The sequence below is a fragment of the Budorcas taxicolor genome, chromosome 5 (assembly GCF_023091745.1).
Source record: "Budorcas taxicolor isolate Tak-1 chromosome 5, Takin1.1, whole genome shotgun sequence".
In the NCBI taxonomy this organism is placed as follows: Eukaryota; Metazoa; Chordata; class Mammalia; order Artiodactyla; family Bovidae; genus Budorcas; species Budorcas taxicolor.
In genome coordinates this window covers 138,658,348-138,680,240 of record NC_068914.1, presented here as the reverse complement: position 1 = coordinate 138,680,240, position 21,893 = coordinate 138,658,348, and the positions used below count along the sequence as shown (strand labels likewise).

Genomic DNA, 21,893 nt, shown 5'->3' with positions numbered 1-21,893 from the left:
GAGGATGTAGAAGGACCAGATTTGTACAGCATTGTGGAGGCCTCTGGAGGAGAAAAACTTGAAGTAGGAAGAGGTATTCAGCAATTTTAAATAAGGCAGAGAATTCAAGATGTTTGTGTGTGTTAGTCACTTAGTCATGTCAACTCTTTGCAACCCCATGGACTATAGCCTGCCAGCCTCCTCTGACCATGGAATTCTCCAGGCAAGAATACTGGAGTGGGTTGCCAGTTCTTTCTCCAGGGTATCTTCCTGACCCAGGGATTGAACCCAGGTCTCTTGCAGGCAGATTCTTTACCATCTGAGCTGTAAATAGGCCAAGAAATTTTATGGTTAGAAGTTATTGGTGCCCTGTAAGAAAATAATGAGGGATAGAAATAAATTATTGTTGTTGTTCAGTCACTAAGTCATGTCTGACTCTTTGTGACCCCAGGGAGTATAACTTGCCAGGTAACTCTGTCCATGGAATTCCCTGGCAAGAGTACTGGGAAATGCTGGAGTGTGTTGCTTTTTCCTCCAACAGAGAATCTTCCCAGACAAGGGATGGAACCCACATCTCCTGCATTGGCAGGTGGGTTTCTTTTTTTTTTTTAAACCACTGAGCCACCAGGGAAGGCTAGAAATAAATTACAATAATGTGAAGAATTTCTCTCTTGGTAAATTTGAGAATTAAAGGAAGGAGTGAGATGGGATCATTACTTAAAGGGAAGTTCAGTTCAGTTCAGTCGCGCAGTCATGTCCAACTCTTTGTGACCCCATTATTTTGGGGTCAAACATTTTTCGTTTTTAAACTGAGTAGGAGGAAATTCCCTGGTTCTCCAGTAATTAGGTCTCCATGATCCACTGCAGGGGGTACAGGTTTGATCTCTGGTTGGGAACTAAGATCCTGCATGCCATGCAGCATGATCAAAATAGAAAATAAAATATAAACTGAGTAGGGCAGTTTTGGGCTGCATTGCGTGGCTTGTGGGATCTCAGTTCTGTGACCATGGATTGACCCCAGGCCACAGTGGTAGTGAAAGCCCAGAATCTTAACCAACTGAATAGGAAAATGAGTATATTCATAGTCAAAGGAGAAGGACAAATGAAGAGGGAGAGATAGAGGATACAAGATGTATTAGTCAACTTGGGCTGCCATAACAAAATACCATAGCCTTGCAGCTTAATCAACAGGAATTATTTTCTCATAGCTCTGGAGGCTGAGAAATCTCAGATCAAAGTACGGGCCCATTCAGTTTTTGGTGAGGGCTGTCTTCCTGATTTGCAGTCAGTCACCTTCTTGCTGCAGTCTCACAAGGTGGAGAGAGTAAGGGAGGGTGCTCTCTGTAGTCTCTCTTACAAGGATACTAATCCTGTCATATCAGGGCCGTATGACTTCATTTAACCTTAATTACCTCCTAACAGGCCCTGTCTCCAAATACAATCATACTGGAAATTAGAGTGTCAACCTACTAGATTTCTGAAGGATGCATTCATAGCACAGTTCAATTCATAGCACAAAAGGAAGAGGGGGTGGTCGATAGAGCATAATTCTAGAGAAAATATCAAAAGAGGACTGTAACATTGGTTATAGATATTAATATTCCTCTCTATTGCAGAAGAGGACAATTTGTGATGAAAGGACATTTTTAGACAAGATAGACATTTTGGGAGTTTGGATTAGATAGCCTTGATCCTCTTTGGAATACTGCCATCTCTACCTCCTCTGTCTGCTGCTGTCTACCTTTCAGAGTTGTTTAATAGTTACTTGAAATATTCTGTTCAGGATTTTTAACTGTAATTAGTAGGAAAGACTGGATGGAGTGTGAGTGAGTATTAGTTGTTCAGTCATATCTGACTCTTTGCGACCCCATGGACTGTAGCCCACCAGGCTCCTCTGTCCATGGGATTCTCCAGGCAAGAATATTAGAGTGGGTTGCCATGCCCTTCTCTGGTGTATGGAGAGTACTTGCTCTGTTTTAACTGGAACCAGAGTCCCTCTACATAATCTTTAATGCTTTATCCAATCTTTTCCATTAGACTGGATGGTTACTGAGGGTAATGCCTGAGTATCCATAGGTCAGCATATCCAATACGGGATCTAGCATGCGATATTTAATATGTGATTTAAAGTTTACGAAAATCTGTATTCTACTCTGCTTTAATTATTTTCATTACTATTTTTATTAAAGTACAAGATCATTTATGCTTATATAGCTTTCCAACCTTTGACAGGAGTTATCCTCATGTTTTAGATTATACTTTCAGTCTCTTTATGGTTGACACATGCATTTATGGTTGACACATGCATTTTCATTTGGATTCCTACTTGTTTTACAGTGCTGAAACTTTTCTGCTGGAGAAATGTCTTCAGAATCAGAAAAGGATAAAGAGAGGCTCATTCAAGCTGCCAAAACATTCTTCTTTTACATGCAAGATCTTGCTTCCTTCACAAATGCACTCACCAAATTGTTCAACAGCAGTATGAGCACTCAGATCCTCTTGATGACTGTGAAAGAAGACGGTAATGTGAAGGCTGTCTTTGAACAAATGCTCAAAATTTTTAAGGAGATGCAGTCTGTGGTGGCGGCCAAGCAGGACCCAATGCAAAGTGAACCTTTAAGTTCCAAGATTGCAACAGCTATGTCCTCTATGGTTGAGAAGAGTAACAATATAAGGGAGGTGCAACAGTCAACCAAAGAAATGTTCAAAAATGTCCAGTTACCTATCATTGCCTCTGTGCTGAATAGTGGTAACATTCTTGAGAGTTTGGAATCTTCTCTTTTACTCTTGATGAGATATCCCATCATGAGTCTCCAGTTAAGTGACTTCTACAGGAAAGAACAATCAGATGCCACTACATCTGAGAAAAGTCCAGGTCCATCCAAAGCCACTACAATAGATGCCTTGAAAAAGTTGCAGGATGCACTCAACATTGAGAATGCTAAGTATACCATTAAGTCAGCTGCAGATCAAATGGAAGAAATCGTCAAAACTATGGGACCAATCTTAGAGGTCCTCCAAAAATCCATAAAAACTATGGAAACCAAGTTTTCTGTGTTTAAGAAACCCAGGAACTAGTAGGAATGCAACAGAAGTATTCATGCTGGTCAGAAAACCAATTCAAATCATGCACGTTTTCATAGTACTCCCTAAGACCCTCAATGCCCAACATGTGATCTATTGGGACATGAATTCAAAGAGTAGTCACCTGGCAAACCATGTACCTCAACTTTTGCTTTATTCAAATAAAAATAAATAACCAAAGAAATCCTGCTTAAAATGGTGGTTCCTGAAAAGAATATATTGTTCAAAAAAAGCAAAATATGATATTATATTTGAGGATATTTTTAAACATTGTATTTCATCTTAAAGCATAATTGAAATAACCTTCAATTAATTTCTACTGTTAGTAATCCTATTTCTAGTTTCTACAGTGCAAGGTCTAGGTAAATATATACATTAGCACTAAATAATGTTCAGATCCTAGGAAACAATTTCTCTATTTTTGTCACCCATATACCAATTTCTGTACACTTCAGTGGCTTGCCTATCATAAGTCATCACTAAATACCTTTGATATGATTTATCCAGAAGTAAAAAAGAATAATGAATGAGGAGTAATAGAATTTTCTTGCCTATGTGAATAAGACCAAAGCAGATGAGTCAGTCTTTGTTTCCTACTGAGGTCTTATGATGAGGAGATATTAGAGGTTGAAAAATGAAAGTACTCTAACATTTTACACAGACATATAGACACACACAGACACACAGACTCTCGTACACACACACAGACCTAACACTTGCTACTTGACCGAAACAGAAGTAAGATTTCTGAGATGTGCTTGATTGAATTGGGGGAAAAAAGACAGATCCATTTGCCTGCCATAAAGTCTTGGGTTCTCATGAATTGCAAATGAGTGTATGCTCTCAAGATTGCTGTATTTCCCTTTATATCTAATAGGAACTTTGTGAAGCACAAGAAAGGCAATTAAGGGTGCTAATTTTTTTTTCTTTTCAAGAAGTATGAAATTTACTATTCATTTTAAAAGTAGTTAACTCTAGTTCTCTTTTGGAATTTTCCTTTCTGAGAATACCAGATCTTTCCTCATTTAAATATTTCCTTGTTTAAAAATCTTAAATCCCATTTTCTCTTTCAAAAAAATAAATGCTTGCTTTTCATCTATATCTCAGAGGAACTAAGCAGCCTGGACGTTCAGAATTCATGGGTTTGGAACTAGCTTTCATCTTCACCCCCATTTAGGTCAATTAGTAGGGTCTTTAGAGACCTAGTGATTCCCCATCAACCCACTTATCTTGTCTACTCCCTGAAAGAAGAGTCAGAGAACATTCTTAGCTGGGAAGTTGGATTTGCACTTTAAAAAAACCTAATTGTTTGCACATAATGGGGATTCAATATATCTTTGATATTTGCTGGGTAATTAGATGTTTTACTTCTTTATCTTCACACACATATACTTGCTTTCTTAGCAAATGTGCTTAAATTTGCAGTGAAGGCTTAAAATCCAATTTGCCATAAAGTCCTCTGGAAATTAACATATGAGTTTAAATTCTAACTTTTGTGATAGTTTAGAAGAAATGTGTGTGCAACGCCCCATTACAGGCAGTAAGATTCCACTGACATCTTTCATTAACTTTCCCTTTTATTTCTTGCATTTCTGTGTTTTGTCCCATCTGAGACAGACAGGCTGGGACCTGGGATCCTTTGCTACAGTCCTGCAGTACTTGGACCTAGACACACCTGTATGGGAAACTGTATGGGACTACAAATAACTGTGCATGGGTAGGTGAAATAAATTCTGGACCCAAAAGATATAAAACCCAACTGCCACATCTGAAGAGCCCTGAGCAAAAACAGGGTACTGCACAAGCCCCCTGCACACACCACCACCTAAAGAGTGGGCGAAACACCTAAGCCACCCCTCTGGCCTGACCGGTAGACACATTCCTACCCTCACCCCACACAAGAAACAGGCTTGCCCTTCCCCTCTCTCAGGGAGCAAGCAAGCAAGGGAGCCTGTTGTTTGCTCTCAGGTTCCTCCTGCTGCTTCCCGGGTGGTTCAGAGGTTAAACCATCTGCCTGCAATGCGGAAGACCCAGGTTTGATCCCTCGGTGGGGAAGATCCCTGGGAGAAGGAAATGGCAACCCACTCCAGTATTGCCTGGAGAATCCAATGGACTGAGGAGCCTGGTGGGCTGCAATCCACAGGGTCGCAAAGAGTCAGACACAACTGAGCAACTTCACTTTCTTTCACTTTCCTCCTGCTGCAGCCGGGGTCCCAATAAAATGATAGTGAAGTTGCTCAGTTGTATCCGACTCTGCGACCCCATGGACTGTAGCCTACCAGGCTCCTCCGTCCTTAGAATTTTCTAGGCAAGAGTCCTGGAGTGGATTGCCATTTCCTTCTTCAGGGGATCTTCATGACCCAGGGATCGATCTCGGGTCTCCTGCATTGCAGGCAGACGCTTTACCATCTGAGCCACCAGGGAAGCACAATAAAGCCTTGCCTGAATTACTTGTCGGGTCTCTAGACAATTTCTGTTGACTGGGGACGGCAAAGAACCCTGGTTGATAACAAGACTACACTAGCTTGGACTTGAATGCTGATAAAATTCTGTAAAAAATAATAAAATTGAGAGCAGGGGAAAAAAATCTTTAAAGAAAATTTACACATTTAGTATGTCCTTCGGCTCATCAAATTCTTTGATGAAGAATTTGTCCTTTGCTAAAGATGCTTACTCCTTGGAAGGAAAGTTATGACAAACCTAGATAGCATATTAAAGGACAGAGACATTACTTTGCCAACAGAGTTCCGTCTAGTCAAGGCTATGGTTTTTCCTGTGGTCATGTATGGATGTGAGAGTTGGACTGTGAAGAAAGCTGAGCGCCGAAGAATTGATGCTTTTGAACTGTGGTGTTGGAGAAGACTCTTGAGAGTCCCTTGGACTGCAAAGAGATCCAACCAGTCCATTCTAAAGGAGATCTGTCCTGGGTGTTCTTTGGAAGGACTGATGTTGAAGCTGAAACTCCAGTACTTTGGCCACTTCATGCGAAGAGTTGACTCATTGGAAAAGACTCTGATGCTGGGAGGGATTGGAGGCAGGAGGAGAAGGGGATGACAGAGGATGAGATGGCTGGACAGCATCACCGACTCGATGGACGTGAGTTTGAGTGAACTCCGGGAGTTGATGTACAGAGAGGCCTGGCGTGCTGCAATTCTTGGGGTTGCAAAGAGTCGGACACGACTGAGCGACTGAACTGGAAACTGAACTCAGGTATCTCTAATGTGTTCCTAATATTTGGGCTTTCCTGGTGGCTCAAACAGTAACGACTATGCCTACAATGCAGGAGACCCAGGTTCGATCCCTGGGTTGGCAAGTTGCCCTGGAGAAGAGAACGGCAACCCACTCTAGTATTCTTACCTGGAGAATTCCGTGGACAGATGAGCTCAAGTATTTCTGATGTGTTCCTAATGTTTAGGATTGCTAAATAAAAAATAAGGGAAAGTCTTTGTATTCATCATAAAATTCCTTCAACTGAGATAGAAATTTTAATTCAAATTATTAAGGCAGAAATATAATTTATTGATTTATGTGATGAAAAAGCTCAGGGTATCCAGATTCAGACAGTTGGACCTAGGTGCACATAGACTGTCGTCAGGATTCACTTTCTCTTCATTCCGCTGCTCCTCTTTCATTGTGTTAGCTAGGGAGGTAGACTCTCTTTTCAGTGGCAAGCGAGCTGCTAGGGGCTCTAGGTTCATATTCTGCTTTCATTAATCTCTGCTGAAATAAAAAAGGCCACTAGCCTATTCCCAGCCCTAATTCCAATAAAGTACACTAATTGTATCTCACAGGCTCCGAATGAGTCATTTTCTATCCAACATGACTCTTGTATCCATGGAGAAGAAATATACTTACAGGCCTACTCATAGGCAGTGGACTGAGGCGGTTCTATATCAGCTGATAGCTCGGCAGATTGATTGTCTATGGGTATACAGGGTGCCTTGACGGGAATAAAGCAAAAGAGTACAGGAGAGGCAAAACCACAAGCTTCCTTTATGCTCCACTTTTGGAAAAGATGATGACACTGGTCAAAAAGGAGAGAGAAGCAATAACTAGAGGAGTAGGGATGCACTTTCTGCTGGAAGCTGTGAAAACAAACAGAAAAAGAATTAGCCATGTTTTAGGGAACAGAGTTTTTGTTTTGTTTTGTTTTTCCTAAAAAATCTACTTCATTTCTCCTTTGGTTTGTGTCTTAAACTTAGAAAATTTGTAACAAAGAAAATGAAACTACTGTTTTTTAAAGGTGTGTAGTCTTTTTTAATAAGTTGACTTTTATTTTTTTTTCTGGCCACATCTTGTGGCATGTAGGATCTTAGCTCCCTGATGAAGGATCAAGCTTGCACCCGCTCCATTGGAAGAGCAGTGTTGTAACCACTGGACCACCAGGGAAGGACTGAAGCTAGCTACTTTTAAGAAATGTATTCTCTCTTAGATTTTTTAAATGACAACACAGGTCACTTATTTTGTAGACCATAAATTAGATCCCAAGAGGATCGAAGGTGTACCTCAGGGTTGATGATAAAAGTTGATGGTAGAGATCTCCCGATTTTACGTCATTATTATCATCATCAACAGAATTATTACCATTACTATTATCCTCATCTTCATCACCATTATGAAAGCTAACATTGTTTAAAGACTTATTCTGTTCTGGAATCTTTTTAAGCACTTGCTGTAAATTAACTCTTTTAATCCACACAACAAAACTATGAGGTATTTATCCTCATTATCTTCATTTTTTATTTGATAAAGCTGTGACAGAGAGGTGAAGAAACTTGTCAAATGTCATGCATCTAGTATGCAGTGGAGGCAGCCATCACATTCAGGCAGTCAGGTTTGAGCTATATATATTTAAAACTTTTATTTATGTAGTTATTTATGGCTGTGCTGGGTCTTCATTGCTGCATGCAGGCTTTCTCTGATTGCAGCAAGCAGGGCCTATTCTTCACTGTGGTGGCAAACTTCTCATGGCAGTGTCTTCTCTTGTGGAGCACCGCCTCTAGAGCACAGGTGCTTCAGTAGTTGTGCCCAGGCTTAGTCGCTTGGCTGCCTGTGGGCTCTTCCTGGACCAGGGGTCAAGCTGGTATCCTTTGCACCACAAGGCAGACTCTCAACTCTGTATTTTTAACCACTGTATGGTCTCTACATATATTGAATGTCCAGTCATTTTTTTTTGATTACAAGGTGAGCAAAAAGTATTCATACAATCCTGCTTGAAGGGTGTGTGTGTGTGTGTATGTGTGTATCTGCCTACATGGACACACTTCACGGGAAAGGTTAGCAGACAGTAAGCTGTGGCTGATGAAAGCGATATTTATTATACTAATTGGAAAGAATACAATGGGATGAGAATATTGGACGAGATGGAGAATGGAAACCTTTAAAATATGCTCTAAAGAAAGAATGAAATCTCCTGTTCAACCAGTCTTTACTGATTATTAGTGTAGAAAGGGAGAAGGCAATGGCACCCCACTCCAGTACTCTTGCCTGGAAAATCCCATGGATGGAGGAGCCTGGTAGGCTGCAGTCCATGGGGTCACTGAGGGTCAGACATGACTGAGCGACTTTACTTTCACTTTTCACTTTCATGCATTGGAGAAGGAAATGGCAACCCACTCCACTGTTCTTGCCTGGAGAATCCCAGGGACGGCAGAGCCTGGTGGACTGCTATCTGTGGGGTCGCATGGAGTTGGACACGACTGAAGTGACTTAGCAGCAGCAGCAGCAGTGTAAAGACATTGAGATAGAAAGCCATTCAGCTCTGTGATTGCCTCAGTATTTGATTATATCGTTTGATAGGATGACCAGATAATGGAGAAATATTTTCCCACCACTTTCATGTAACATATAAGATCCCTAGAGTTTCTAGGGATTTCTATTTGGAATTCTACATATACTTACAGTAAATTTCAAAACCCTGATTTTCTTAGACAAACAAATTAAGAATGCAAGCATATTTCTAAGCTTTTGTCAAAGTTTATGTTAAAATTGGACTATCTGAATTCTCAAAGGGACTAGGAGCCATTAATATCACTTTAGCAGGTCATTAGAATGATTCTTACATGTTTTCTGTTTTGTTTTCTCTTCATTGAGACTAGAGATCACAGGGACCTCTAACCCCACCCTTTCTCACCTTACTCATTTTTTCATGGAGTAAGATTCTACTGAAGAGTTGTCAGAAAATATTGATGGACAAGAAAACAATATAACAGTGAAAGATCATGATTTGGGGGTGATTAGCTTTGGTAATCAAAGAGCCTCTTGACGAGGGTGAAGGGGGAGAGTGAAAGAGCCGGCTTAAGACTAAATATTAAAAAAACCTAGGATCATGGCATCTGGCCCCATTAACGTATGGCAAATAGAAGAGGAAAAAGTGGAAGTAGTGACAGATTTCTTCTTCTTGAGCTCCAAAATCACTGTGGATGGTGACTGCAGCCATGAAATCAGGAGATGATTCTTTCTTGAAAAACCTAGACAGTGTGTTGAAAAGCAGAGACATTACTCTGCTGACAAAGGTCTGTATAGTCAAGGCTATCTATGATCTCCCCAGTGGCCATGTTCTGTTGTGAGAGCTGGACCATAAAGAAGGCAGAATGCTAAGGAATTTATGCTTTCGAACTGTGGTGCTGGAGAAGACTCCTGAAAGTCCCTTGGAGAGCAAGGAGATCAAACCAGTTAATCTTCAGGGAGATGAACCCTGAATATTCACTGGAAGGACTAATGCTAAAGCTGAAGCTCCAGTATTTTGGTCATCTGATGAGAGCAGATGACTGACGACTCATTGGAAAAGTCCCTGATGCTGGAAAAGATCAAGGGCAGAAGGAGAAGCAAGCATCAGAGGATGAGATGGCTGGATGGCATCATCAATGCAATGAACATGAACTTGGGCAAACTCTGGTAGATAGTGAGGGACAGGGAGGCCTGGCATGTTGCTGTTCATGGGGTTGCAAAGGGTCAGACGTGACTGGGCAACTGAAAAACAACAAAGCTTTGGTATTGAAGCTTTACCCTTAGATGCTTGACTTTGATCATTTTTTGTTACTTTCACTTGGACTCAGTTTTCTCATCTGTAAAATGAGTTTTTTACATCCCTGGGTCAGGAAGATCCCCTGGAGGAAGGCATGGCAACTCTCTCCAGTATTCTTGCCTGGAGAATTCCAAGGACAGAGGAGCCTGGTGGGCTGCAGTCTATAGGGTTGCAAAGAGTCAGACATGACTGACATAGCACCCAGGCATAGAGCCATTAACAAATGCCCAGCTCTCACTGGCTCCATCATCTGTTCTTCCCATCATGCTTTGTGGTCCATCTCCCAGATTCATTCCATGACTTATTCCTCCATCCATTCATTTCAGATGGTCACTGTACTTCAAGAAAAGCATGATGTCACAAATTGGGTAAACTACTTTGGGATAATTGAAGCCCAGAGTAAAAGAAAATAGGAAGCAGTAAGTTAATAAAGGCTTTGGCATCGTCAATAAAGCAGAAATCGATGTTTTTCTGGCACTCTCTTGCTTTTTCCATGATCCAGCAGATGTTGGCAATGTGATCTCTGGTTCCTCTGCCTTTTCTAAAACCAGCTTGAACATCAGGGAGTTCACTGTTCACGTATTGCTGAAGCCTGGCTTGGAGAATTTTGAGCATTACTTTACTAGCATGTGAGATGAGTGCAATTGTGCAGTAGTTTGATCATTCTTTGGCATTGCCTTTCTTTGGAATTGGAATGGAAACGGACCTTTTCCAGTCCTGTGGCCACTGCTGAGTTTTCCAAATTTGCTGGCATATTGAGTGCAGCACTTTCACAGCATCATCTTTCAGGATTTGAAATAGCTCAACTGGAATTCCATCACCTCCACTAGCTTTGTTCGTAGTGATGCTTTCTAAGGCCTACTTGACTTCACATTCCAAGATGTCTGGCTCTAGATGAGTGTTCACATCATCATGATTATCTGGGTCATGAAGATCTTTTTTGTACAGTTCTTCCGTGTATTCTTGCCACCTCTTCTTAATATCTTCTGCTTCTGTTAGGTCCATACCATTTCTGTCCTTATCGAGCCCATCTTTGCATGAAATGTTCCCTTGGTATCTCTAATTTTCTTAAAGAGATCTCTAGTCTTTCCCATTCTGTTGTTTTCCTCTATTTCTTTGCATTGATCGCTGAAGAAGGCTTTCTTATCTCTTCTTGCTATTCTTTGGAACTCTGCATTCAGATGTTTATATCTTTCCTTTTCTCCTTTGCTTTTCACCACTATTCTTTTCACATATTTGTAAGGCCTCCCCAGACAGCCATTTTGCTTTTTTGCATTTCTTTTCCCTGTCTCCTGTACAATGTCACGAACCTCGTTCCATAGTCCATTCTGCAAGAGATCAACCCTGGGATTTCTTTGGAAGGAATGATGCTAAAGCTGAAGCTCCAGTACTTTGACCACCTCATGCGAAGAGTTGAATCATTGGAAAAGACTCTGATGCTGGAAGGGATTGGGGGCAGGACGAGAAGGGGACGACTGAGGATGAGATGGTTGGATGGCATCACGGACTCGATGGACATGAGTCTGAGTGAACTCCGGGAGATGGTGATGGACAGGGAGGCCTGGTGTGCTGCAATTCATGGGGTCACAAAGAGTCAGACACGACTGAGTGACTGAACTGAACTGAACTGAAGTTAATAAAATAAAGATGAAAGTCACTTAGTTGTATGACTCTAGGCCAGAATACTGGAGTGGGTAGCCATTTCCTTCTCCAGGGGATCTCCCCAACCCAGGGATCAAACTCAGGTCTGCCACATTGCAGCAGATTCTTTACCTGCTAAGCCACAAGGGAAGCCCAAGAATACTGGAGTGGGAAGCTTATCCCTCTCCAGCAGATCTTCCTAACCCAGGAATCAAACCAGGTTCTCCTGCATTGCAGGTGAATTCTTTACCAACTGAGCTAACAGGGAAGCCATGGTAATGGTAATAGTAATTTATGGTTCTAAGAGCTTTTGCATGGACTCATTCATTTTCTATTCACCAGAATCTTATAAGGTAGGGTTTTTTTTTTTTTTAATTATTCCCATCTTACATATGAAGGAAATGAGGCACAGAGAGAATAAGCCATTTGCCTGTATTCTCACTGCTAGTAACTGGCAAGAGTAACATGTAAACCCACGCTGACTGCAAACAATTGACTATATTTTTTCTAGAAGCATACTTAAGAATTTTAATTATGTGAAAGATTTTAACAAATAAACCACACTTCTTTGTGAATCCAATAATACAGAACAGAGCATGTATTTGTGTGTCTACAGATTTTTGGCACCGATTATTTTGCTGAAAGAAGCAACATTTAAGGACAAACACCTAACATAATGTATTTTGAGTCTTCCAATGTGCATGAAAACATCTGTTTCTATGGTAACAAGTATAGGTCACATGAGGGGTGGGAGAAGAATTAGAAGGAAAAGCTGTTCATTTATACCGTCTTTTAACAATTTTTCTTCTGCAACTTTACTTCCTTCAGTGTAGTATGCTACCAATTTGACCTCATGACTCTCTGAAGGCGACAGATTCTTGGGAACTCTTTGAACCTGAGAACTTCAGTTACAAGTTAATGGAAGCAATTTTGAAATACATTGAAGGACTGAGGAAGCTCTGCTCTTTAATCTACTGTCTTGTCATTGGGAGAAACGCAGTGTCCCAGGCTGACCCATTTTAAAAGCCTTCATCTTGTTTTTTGCATATTGCATCTGGCAGATTAAGAGGGAATTGGAAAAGAAACGTAACTCACCGGCTCAAATGGGACTTTTTAGGATATAAAACAATGGGACTTCCCTGGTGGTCCAGTGGTTAAGACTCTGAGCTTCCAGTGCAGGGGATCTGGGTTTGATCCCTCGGTGGAGAACTAGGATCCCACATGCCACAGGGCACAGCCAAAAGAATAAATAAATACAAATAATATATAGACTAGTTTATGGCTTCTGCTGGTGAAAAAATTGAAAGAATAGAAAGGAGTCCAGTTTCATGAGGAATTAGATACTGTGAATTCCCCAGGCTGAGGTTAGTGATTATCCAGGTGATTGGCCAGTAGTGATGTGGACAACACCAGCCATCTAGAAAAACAGGGCTTGAGAGTCCACTGACCTTCCTCCCTTTTCCTAGTGAAGGACTCCCAGAGAAGAAACACACGCCATCTCCCTCCTCCCACTGTTCGTGTTTGCATCAGTCTAATACTGCTCCAGGATGTTGGGATAAGCAGAGTGTTGCTTATCAGTTAATAGAAATGATTTCAGAAACTTGAGTATTCCCCTGGTGGCTCAGATGGTAAAGAATCTGCCTGCAATGCAGAAGATCTGAGTTTGATCACCGAGTTGGGAAGATCCCTTGGAAAAGGGAGTGGCTAGGCTGAACACCCAAGAATTGATGCTTTCACATTGTGGTGCTGGAGAAGACCGTTTAGAGTCCCTTGGGCAGCAAAGAGATCAAATCAGTCAATCCTAAAGGAAATCAACCCTGAATATTCACTGAAGTTCCAATACTTTGGCCACCTGATGTAAAAGGCCAACTCATGGGAAAAGACTCTGATGCTGGGAAAGATATAAGGCAGGAGGAGAAGGGGGTGACAGAGGATGAGATGGTTGGATGACATCACCAGCTCAATGGACATGAGTTTGAGCAAACTCCTGGAGGTAGTGAAGGACAGGGAAGCCTAGCATGCTGCAGTCCTTAGGTTTGGAAAGAGTTGGACACTGCTTAGGGACTGAACAAAGAACAACAAAAAATTTTGGGCTTCCCAGGTGGTGCTAATTGTAAAGAAGCCACCTGCCAATGCAGGAGACACAAGGGACACAGGTTTGATCACTAAGTTGGGAAGGTCCCCTGGAGAAGGAAAGGCAACTCACTCCAGTATTCTTGCCTGAAGAATTTCGTGGATGGAGAAGCCTGGTGGGCTATAGTCCATGGGACCATAAATAGTCGGACATGATTGTGTGACTGAGCACACAGCACAGGAAAGACTTCAGAAAGAGCTTTTCCACTAGGGAATAAAAACCTCAAGAAACAAGAACAAAATCAAAAACACTGCAGTGAATAGCTGAAAATATTCTGGAGTCTTTCAATTTTTTTTTTTTAAATGTATAACTGATAGAGATAGGTGAATAGTAGCAAAACTGCGGTAGTTCCTCAGTCATGTTCGACTCTTTATGACCCCATGGACTGTAGCCCACCAGGTTCCTCTCTCCATGGGATTCTCCAGGCAAGAACACTGGAGTGAGTTGCCATGTCCTCCTCCAGGGGTTCTCCCCAACCCAGGGATCGGACCCAGGTCTCCTGCATTGCAGGCTGATTCTTTACCAGTGGAGCTACCAGGGAAGCCCAGTAGCAAAGCTACCTATCTCAAATGATGAGAACGAAGCCACAGTATTCCAGGCAGATGCAATTCCGGAGAATCCTGGAACCTGGCTATGGATATTCTTATGTATTATCAAACGCTCACTATTTTATTCACATTCTGCCCTAGTTTTTCATTCTTCTCTATAAACATTAATCTCTTGGGTCTGTGGAGCAGAAACACATGCCATTCATTATTGCTATCTTCCCTGCTGGCAAGGAGAGAAGGGTGTGGATGAAAGTCCTGGTAGAACACCTCTCCCTTCATCTGTGTTTACAAATAGGCCAGAGTGAGCAGGATCTTGGCTTTGGCGGGGATGCCAGTTTGAAGACTGTTGCAATGCTCCAGCCTTAACATGTTGAGACATGCTGATGGGCTGAATTATTCGCAGTAGCCATGATGATGGAGTAGAGGACGAGTGGGGGATATTTCAAAGGTAGACACTGTAGCTGAGTTACAGTTGACTTTGTAAACGAACACACACGTGGATCAGGATGGTCTTCCTCTTTCTGAATCAAACAGGGCACAGCCTTTGCTATAGAATTTTCACTGCATTTGCTCCCTCAAATGACTGTGGCTGGCAACATACAAGGATAAAATGGAATCAGTCACATGTGTTTCTACAAAAGAGCTTCACACATGTTTATATTGTGATAACTAATTTCTCTTACTTCAGTTCATTGTTCATGGTATCACCAGTTGTTCTGTTATTTAGTTGCCAAGTTGTGTCTGACTCCTTGCGATCCCATGAACTGCAGCACACTAGGCCTCCCTGTCCCTCCCCATCTCCTGGAGTTTGCCCAAGCTCATCTCCATTGAGTCGGTGATGCCATCCAACCATCTCATCCTCTGTCTCCCTCTTCTCCTCCTGCCTTCAATCTTTCCCAGCATCAGGGCTCTTGCTAAAATACTGATCTGACTGATACTCCACTTCTTACAGACTCTAATGATTTCTCACTGCTTACAGCATGAAGTTTGAAAATCCTTGGCATGAAATACAAGAGTTTTTACAAACTGGCCCTGTCAGATCTCTCCAGCCCAAATCCATTTCCTACTCCCTTTCTACTCCTGGCTTCTTCCTACATCTTACACTCTGGTTGTCCAAAATCTTGAAATTTACCTGAAGATACCAGATTGTTTGAAATCTCTGAAATTCAGTATATGCTTTTTCTGCTTGAAATGACTTTTTATCTCGTCCTTACTAAAAGCCAATATACATATTTTTGGCCTTTCCCCCACAAGCCCACTCGAAAAATAAATTTTATAAAAGAATAGTGATGCAGAAAACAAATTTATGGTTACCAGGGGGGAAATGGGGGAAGAGATAAATTGGAAGATTGGGGTTGACTTATATGCAGTGTGTGTGTGAGTCGAATCAGGCATGTCCAACTTTTTTTGACCCTACAGACTGTAGCCTGCCAGGCTCTTCTGTCCACAGGGATTCTCCAGGCAAGAATACTGGAGTGGGTTGCCGTGCCCTCCTCCAGGGGATCTTTCCAATCCAGGGATCAAACCCAGGTCTCTCATATTGCAGGCAGATTCTTTACCAACTGAGCTACTAGGGAAGCCCCCACATACACATTACTATATATAAAACGGTAACTAATAAGGACCTATTGTTCAGCACAGGGAACTCTACTTAGTACTCTGTAATAACCTTTATGGGAAAAGAATCTGAAAAAGAGTAGATATATGTGTTTGTATAACTGATTCACTTTACTGTGCACCTGAAACTAACACAACATTATAAATCAACTATGCTCCAATAAAACTTTCTTAAAAAAGAAAAAAATTTAAAATTACTTTTTGGACAAGATTAAAAAAAATTAGTGGCCTGTGATCCTAGTAATGTATGTGGTTAATTGCTCAGTCATGTTCAACTCTTTGTAACCGGATGGATTGTAGCCTGCCAGGCTCCTCTGTCCATGGGGATTTTCCTAGCAAGAATACTGGAGTGGGTTGCCATGCCCCTCTCCAGGGGATCTTCCCAATCTGGGTCTCCCGCATTGCAGGTGGTCTCCTTACCAACTGAGGCGCTAGGGAAATCCCGATCCTGGTTACAGTAAATTGAATTTGGATCAATAACAATACCTTTTAGCAGCTGACAGTTGTACGTGCTTTGGTTCCCATTTGACAGCAATTGCAACCAATTTCCTCTTGGATGGTAGCTCGCATTGACCACTTTAAACAGCTCATAGGGAGGGACCAAGACCTCCTTCTTGAGAGAGAAGTCTTGTACTGGTGCCCCCAGGCAGGTCAACATGGTAAATAGAGTTTGGTTCCCAAACCTCTGTGCCTGTCCTGTTGCTGGGGAGGTGGAGAGGAATTGGCCAAAGCGAACGATGGCACCCACGGGGGCTTGCAAGTAAACGCCCTTCAACTCGTGCGGCACCTCGTAACACAGAGAGTCTTTCCTTGAGACAATCTCTTTCCTCAGCAGCTGGATGGCTGAGGTCAGGAAGTAGTGCAGATATTTGAAACGGAATGAATGTTTATACTGCTGCGGAGACCCAGCAGCACTGGCCATGGCTCTGGAGAAGTCTAAGTGAACTCTGTCGTCCGATAGATAAACCGAGATAGCCACAGCATGTGTAATAGTCATGTTCCCGGGGAGAGGTTTTTCTTGGTTCAACCAGTTTAAGTGTGTTTGCTGCCAGACTTTGCGGTAATGCTTACTGGATTCTAGTTCTTCCATGAAATAATCCCCTTGAAGCAGCATCTCCATGACTTGTTGGCTGCAGCCTCGGTACTGATCATCAAAGGAATTTGGTGCCAAGTCAAAGTCGATTTTAACTGCAATCTATAAGGAAAGAATTTCACATGCTAGCAAGGTAATTCTCAAAGTCTTCCAGGCTAGGTTTCAACAATACATGAACCAAGAACTTCAAGATGTACAAACTGAATTTGGCAAAGGCAGAGGAATCAGAGATCAAATTGCCAACATCTGCTGGATCATAGAAAAGCAAGAGAATTCCAGAAAAACATCTGCTTCACTGACTACGATAAAGCCTTTGACTGTGTGGATCACAACAAACTGGAAAATTCTTAAAGAGATGGGAATACCAGACCACCTTACCTGCCTCCTGAGAAACCTGTATGCAGGTTAAGAAGCAACAGTTAAAACTGGACAAGATTGAGTGACTGAACAACAATAAGGAAAGAAGAATCTTGATTATAATTTTTCAAATCAGATGGCGAATGTTGTTGACCTGAAATAAATAGACCGCCAGCTATTTCTCTAGCAAAGATAGGTTTATTCAGGGTCAGCAAAGAGCTGCAATTCAGGGTCTGTAACCATGGTGCAACATGTACGGGTCCTCACAAGGCAAGGGGAGTAAACACTTTCCTAGAGAAGAAAGGGAAGATGGGAGGATATAGTAAACAGAGTTCATGGCTTTTCATTGGCCCAGTCCTTGCCAGGAAACGGGCTTCCCTGATGCTCAGTTGCTAAAGAATCCGTCTGCAATGCAGGAGGCCCTGGTTCGATTCCTGGGTTGGGAAGATCCCCTGGAGAAAGGATAGGGTACCCACTCCAGTATTCTTGGGCTTCCCTTGTGGCTCAGTTGGTAAAGAATCCGCCTGCAATGTGGAGACCTGGGTTAGATCCCTGGGTTGGAAAGATCCCCTGAAGAAGGGAAAGTCTACCTACTCCAGTATCCTGGCCTGGAGAATTCCATGACTATATAGTCCGTGGGGTTGCAAAGAGTCGGACATGACTGAATGACTTTCACACTCACTTTGCCAGGAAAGAAGAGGTGCTTCTCTTCTTCCTGTTGGGCTCTACTATCCCGGGAGCAGGGCTTCCCCAAAAGAATCCATCTGCAATGCAGGAGACAATGGAGATGCCGGTTTGATCCCTGGGAAGATACCCTGGAAAAGGAAATGGCAACCTACTTTTGCCTGGGAAATCCCATAGACGGATGTGCCTGGTGGGCTACAGTACAAAGGGTCGCAAAGAATTGGACAGGACGACTAAGCGCATGAATACACCACAGCCACAAACACACACACATCCCGGAAGTAAGAGCTCCCCCTTCTGGTCTTCTAACTCTATTTAATTAATGTTTCTGTTTGTTTTTTTAAATTTTGCAGTGTGGTAGCGGATTTGCTTTATTTGCTATGCTCTTTAAGACCAAGTCGTCTCCTCAAGATCAGTATCTGCTGAAATAAGTTTCACTCATAGTCATTACACTGCTCCAGACCTTCCTGTGTCTGTGACCCATGTTAGATAATGAATTTAGTTTGAAAAATATTACTAAAAACACCAACATCCTCATCCCCCACAGAGAAAGTGACTCTTCTGTATCACTGCAAAGTCTTTTTGTACAATGAGTATTTTGAAGAAAAAGTAATAATCTTAAAGTTTAATTATACTTTCTGTTTCTTCTCCTACCCCTTCACATTCTCACATTGATGTTACAGGGAATATTTCTTTGTACTTAAAGAACACTTGAAGACTACATTAGAAGTCTTTGGGACTCCCTGGTGGTCCAATGGTTAACACTCTGCATCTTCACTGCAGGAAGCAGTTTGGATCCCTGGTCATGGAACAAAGATCCCTCACGCCATTCACTGAGGGCAAAACAAACTCAAAACCAAACCAAACCAAAACGACAAAAAATGACTTCAGTGATGAGTGATGTTGAATTCTCTAAGGGGTCTATGACAAACCTCTCCTCTGCCCAGGACTTGAAATATGAAGGCTAACATACAGTTTTTGCTATTGAATGAGAACCTGTTGGAACATCCATCTTTAGGTCTGATGGCTAGTGGGCTTGTTAAGGGTAAACCCCAGAATGAGTTGACTTGCCCCCCTTAGCTGCAGGCAGTATTGGATTGCAGCCTGTCCAGGTGGGATTCTTGTCATGGAGGAACACATAACTCATGCCTTTTGCCATGGGGCTAACTCCCAGGAGGAAGAGAAGCAGAGTCAAATGCAGTATACCCAGCTATTCTTCCTGACACTACCAGTCAAGTAAATCTGCCTGAATCCAGGGGAGCAGAGTGAGGAAATAGCTGGACAGAGGTCAGTAAGATTCCTGGGAAAGCCCCTCCTCTTGTTAATAGAAACCAGGAGTGGGAAAAAGGCATTCTCTCATAGGGAGCCAAAGGAATATTACTTATTGATATCTAGTGCATATTAAGTTTGCCACAATAAAGTTAGCGACTTCAAAATACCTGGGCTTCCCTGGTGGCTCAGATAGTGAAGAGTCTACCTGCAATTTGGGAGACCCAGGTTCAATCCCTGGATCAGGAAGATCCTGTGGAAAAGGAAATGGCAGCCCACTCCAGTATTCTTGCTTGGAAAATTTCATGGGCAAGGGAGCCTGGTGGGCTATAGTCCATGAGGTCACAGAGACTCGGACGTGACTGAGCGACTACTAACACTTTTTTACCTTCAAAATAAATGAATAAATAAATAGAAGTTAGAGATTTGAAGACAAGTTCATTAAGTATCATCCACCCATAACTGAAAGCCATATTTTTCAGTTATCTGAATTCCAAAATGTTTCCTTCTTGGCAAAGCAATGATGTTTTCTTAATAAACAGTACTTATTAAGGAACATATTAAGAGATAAAATTCCATCCAGTGAATGTCAACAGTGCAGCAGCTGCAACTAAAAAACATACCATTGGGTATTTTTGCTATGTTATTTATGGCAAGAAGTCAACTAGTTTGTGTAAACTGGAACAAAAATTTAAGACTGCTTAAATGATTTTAACCAATGACTCTTCACAGCAGGTTTACAAATAGTTCTACAGAATATATCTAAGCCAAAAACAAAAGAAAAATACCTTTTGTCAAACCTCATACACTCTAAAACTTTAATCTATTACTAGATATCAAATGGGTATTCTGTTTTCTCTTAACATGAGGTCATACAGAACTTTATAATGCTTCTTTTGAGTTGATCTATATGAGATGGCTAGTGTCAGATAGCCAAAGTATTAGTCGTTCAGTTGTGCCTGATGCTTTGCGACCCCATGGACTGTAGCTCACCAGGCTCCTCTGTCCATGGAATTCTCCAGGCAAGAATACTGAAGTATGTAACCATTCCCTTCTCCAGGGGATCTTCCCAACCTAGGGATTGAACCCAGGTCTCTGGCATTGCTGGCGGGATTCTTTACTGTCTGAGCCACCAGAGAAGCCAAAGCCAGAAAGACTTGGTTTATTTTGCATTATTTGTCCTACAGATGCAGTCTTTTATGCAAATTTTATAGAGAGTAAAAATTAATGTTGAGACTTCCCTGGTGGTTCAGTGCTTAAGACTCCACACTTCTACTGCTGCTGCTGCTGCTGCTAAGTCGCTTCAGTCGTGTCCGACTCTGTGCGACCCCATAGATGGCAGCCCACTAGGCTCCCCCATCCCTGGGATTCTCCAGGCAAGAATACTGGAGTGGGTTGCCATTTCCTTCTCCAATGCATGAAAGTGAAAAGTGAACGTGAAGTTGCTCAGTAGTGCCGAACTCTTAGCGACCCCATGGACTGCCGCCTACCAGGCTCTTCCATCCATGGGATTTTCCAGGCAAGAGTACTGGAGTGGGTTGCCGTTGCCTTCTCTGCCACATTTCTACTGCACAGGTTCAAACCCTGGTCAGGGAACTAAGATCTCGCATGCTACCTGGCACAGCCAAAAAAAAAAAAAAGAAAAACAAAACACCAAAAAATCCAAAACAAAAAGTAATGCTATGTCTCTAGCTTGCATGTGTGTATGCTAAGTTGCTTTACACGTCCAACTCTTTGTGAACCTATGGACTGTAGCCCACCAGGCTCCTCTGTCCATGGGATTCTCCAGCAAGAATACTGGAGTGGGTTGCCATTCCCTTCTCCAGGGGATCTTCCCGACCCAGGGATCGAACCTGGGTCTCCTGCATTGCAGGCAGATTCTTTATGGTCTGAGTCACTAGGAAGCCCCTATCCCAATAAACTAAAGGTCATTTAAAGATTATCACCAGAAGGATGCTCCAACAGAGCCCTGATCATAAAGAGATTACCTCCTCCACCATAACTCACCGTGGGTCTCTGCAGACCAGAGCACAGCAGCAGGAGAAGAAGCTGCCCCCTCAGGAGCCAGATTCTTACCACAGAGGCTGCAGTATTTGCTAGAAGAATCCTTCTGCAACGATTGGTCAAGGGACAGTATTTGTTTGTGAGCAGAGCGCTTCTTTGCCCTCGCAGCTCCATCCTGAAATCAGCTTTCAAGATGCCCCTTTGAGGTTTTTCTCCTGGAGTAAGTCTCAGCAAGAACTCTCCTCTCCCACGTGTATCTCAAGACTTCTGTTGAACCAACTAGCAGTTTTTCCGAGGGAAGAATTCAACTCGCTCGTAAAGCTGGAACCGCTGTTGAACAGCCAGACATGTGCACCAAATAAGGGATTCTAAAGTGAACTCAAGTTAGTTCCCAATTAAAAAAAAAAAAAAATCCTGGTCTTGTTTGTATGTTGGGAAATTCCAAAGGCTTATTAA

The 21,893-nt window shown here is 42.3% G+C and overlaps 2 protein-coding genes across 2 annotated transcripts; one reads left to right on the top strand and one right to left on the bottom strand.

The window, feature by feature from the left end:
- Positions 1-2,340: 2,340 nt before the first annotated feature.
- C5H12orf60 (chromosome 5 C12orf60 homolog) lies at positions 2,341-3,057 on the top strand. Its single transcript, XM_052641558.1, has one exon. It carries the CDS (start codon positions 2,341-2,343, stop codon positions 3,055-3,057), a length of 717 nt encoding a protein of 238 aa, XP_052497518.1.
- A 3,731-nt stretch (positions 3,058-6,788) lies between these two features.
- Positions 6,789-21,611, bottom strand: ART4 (ADP-ribosyltransferase 4 (inactive) (Dombrock blood group)). The gene is made up of 3 exons (XM_052641004.1): positions 21,441-21,611; positions 16,517-17,225; positions 6,789-7,148 (listed from the first exon to the last, which is right to left on the bottom strand). Exons 1-3 carry the CDS (start codon positions 21,609-21,611, stop codon positions 7,057-7,059), a joined length of 972 nt encoding a protein of 323 aa, XP_052496964.1. The 3' UTR covers positions 6,789-7,056.
- Between the last annotated feature and the right edge of the window lie 282 nt (positions 21,612-21,893).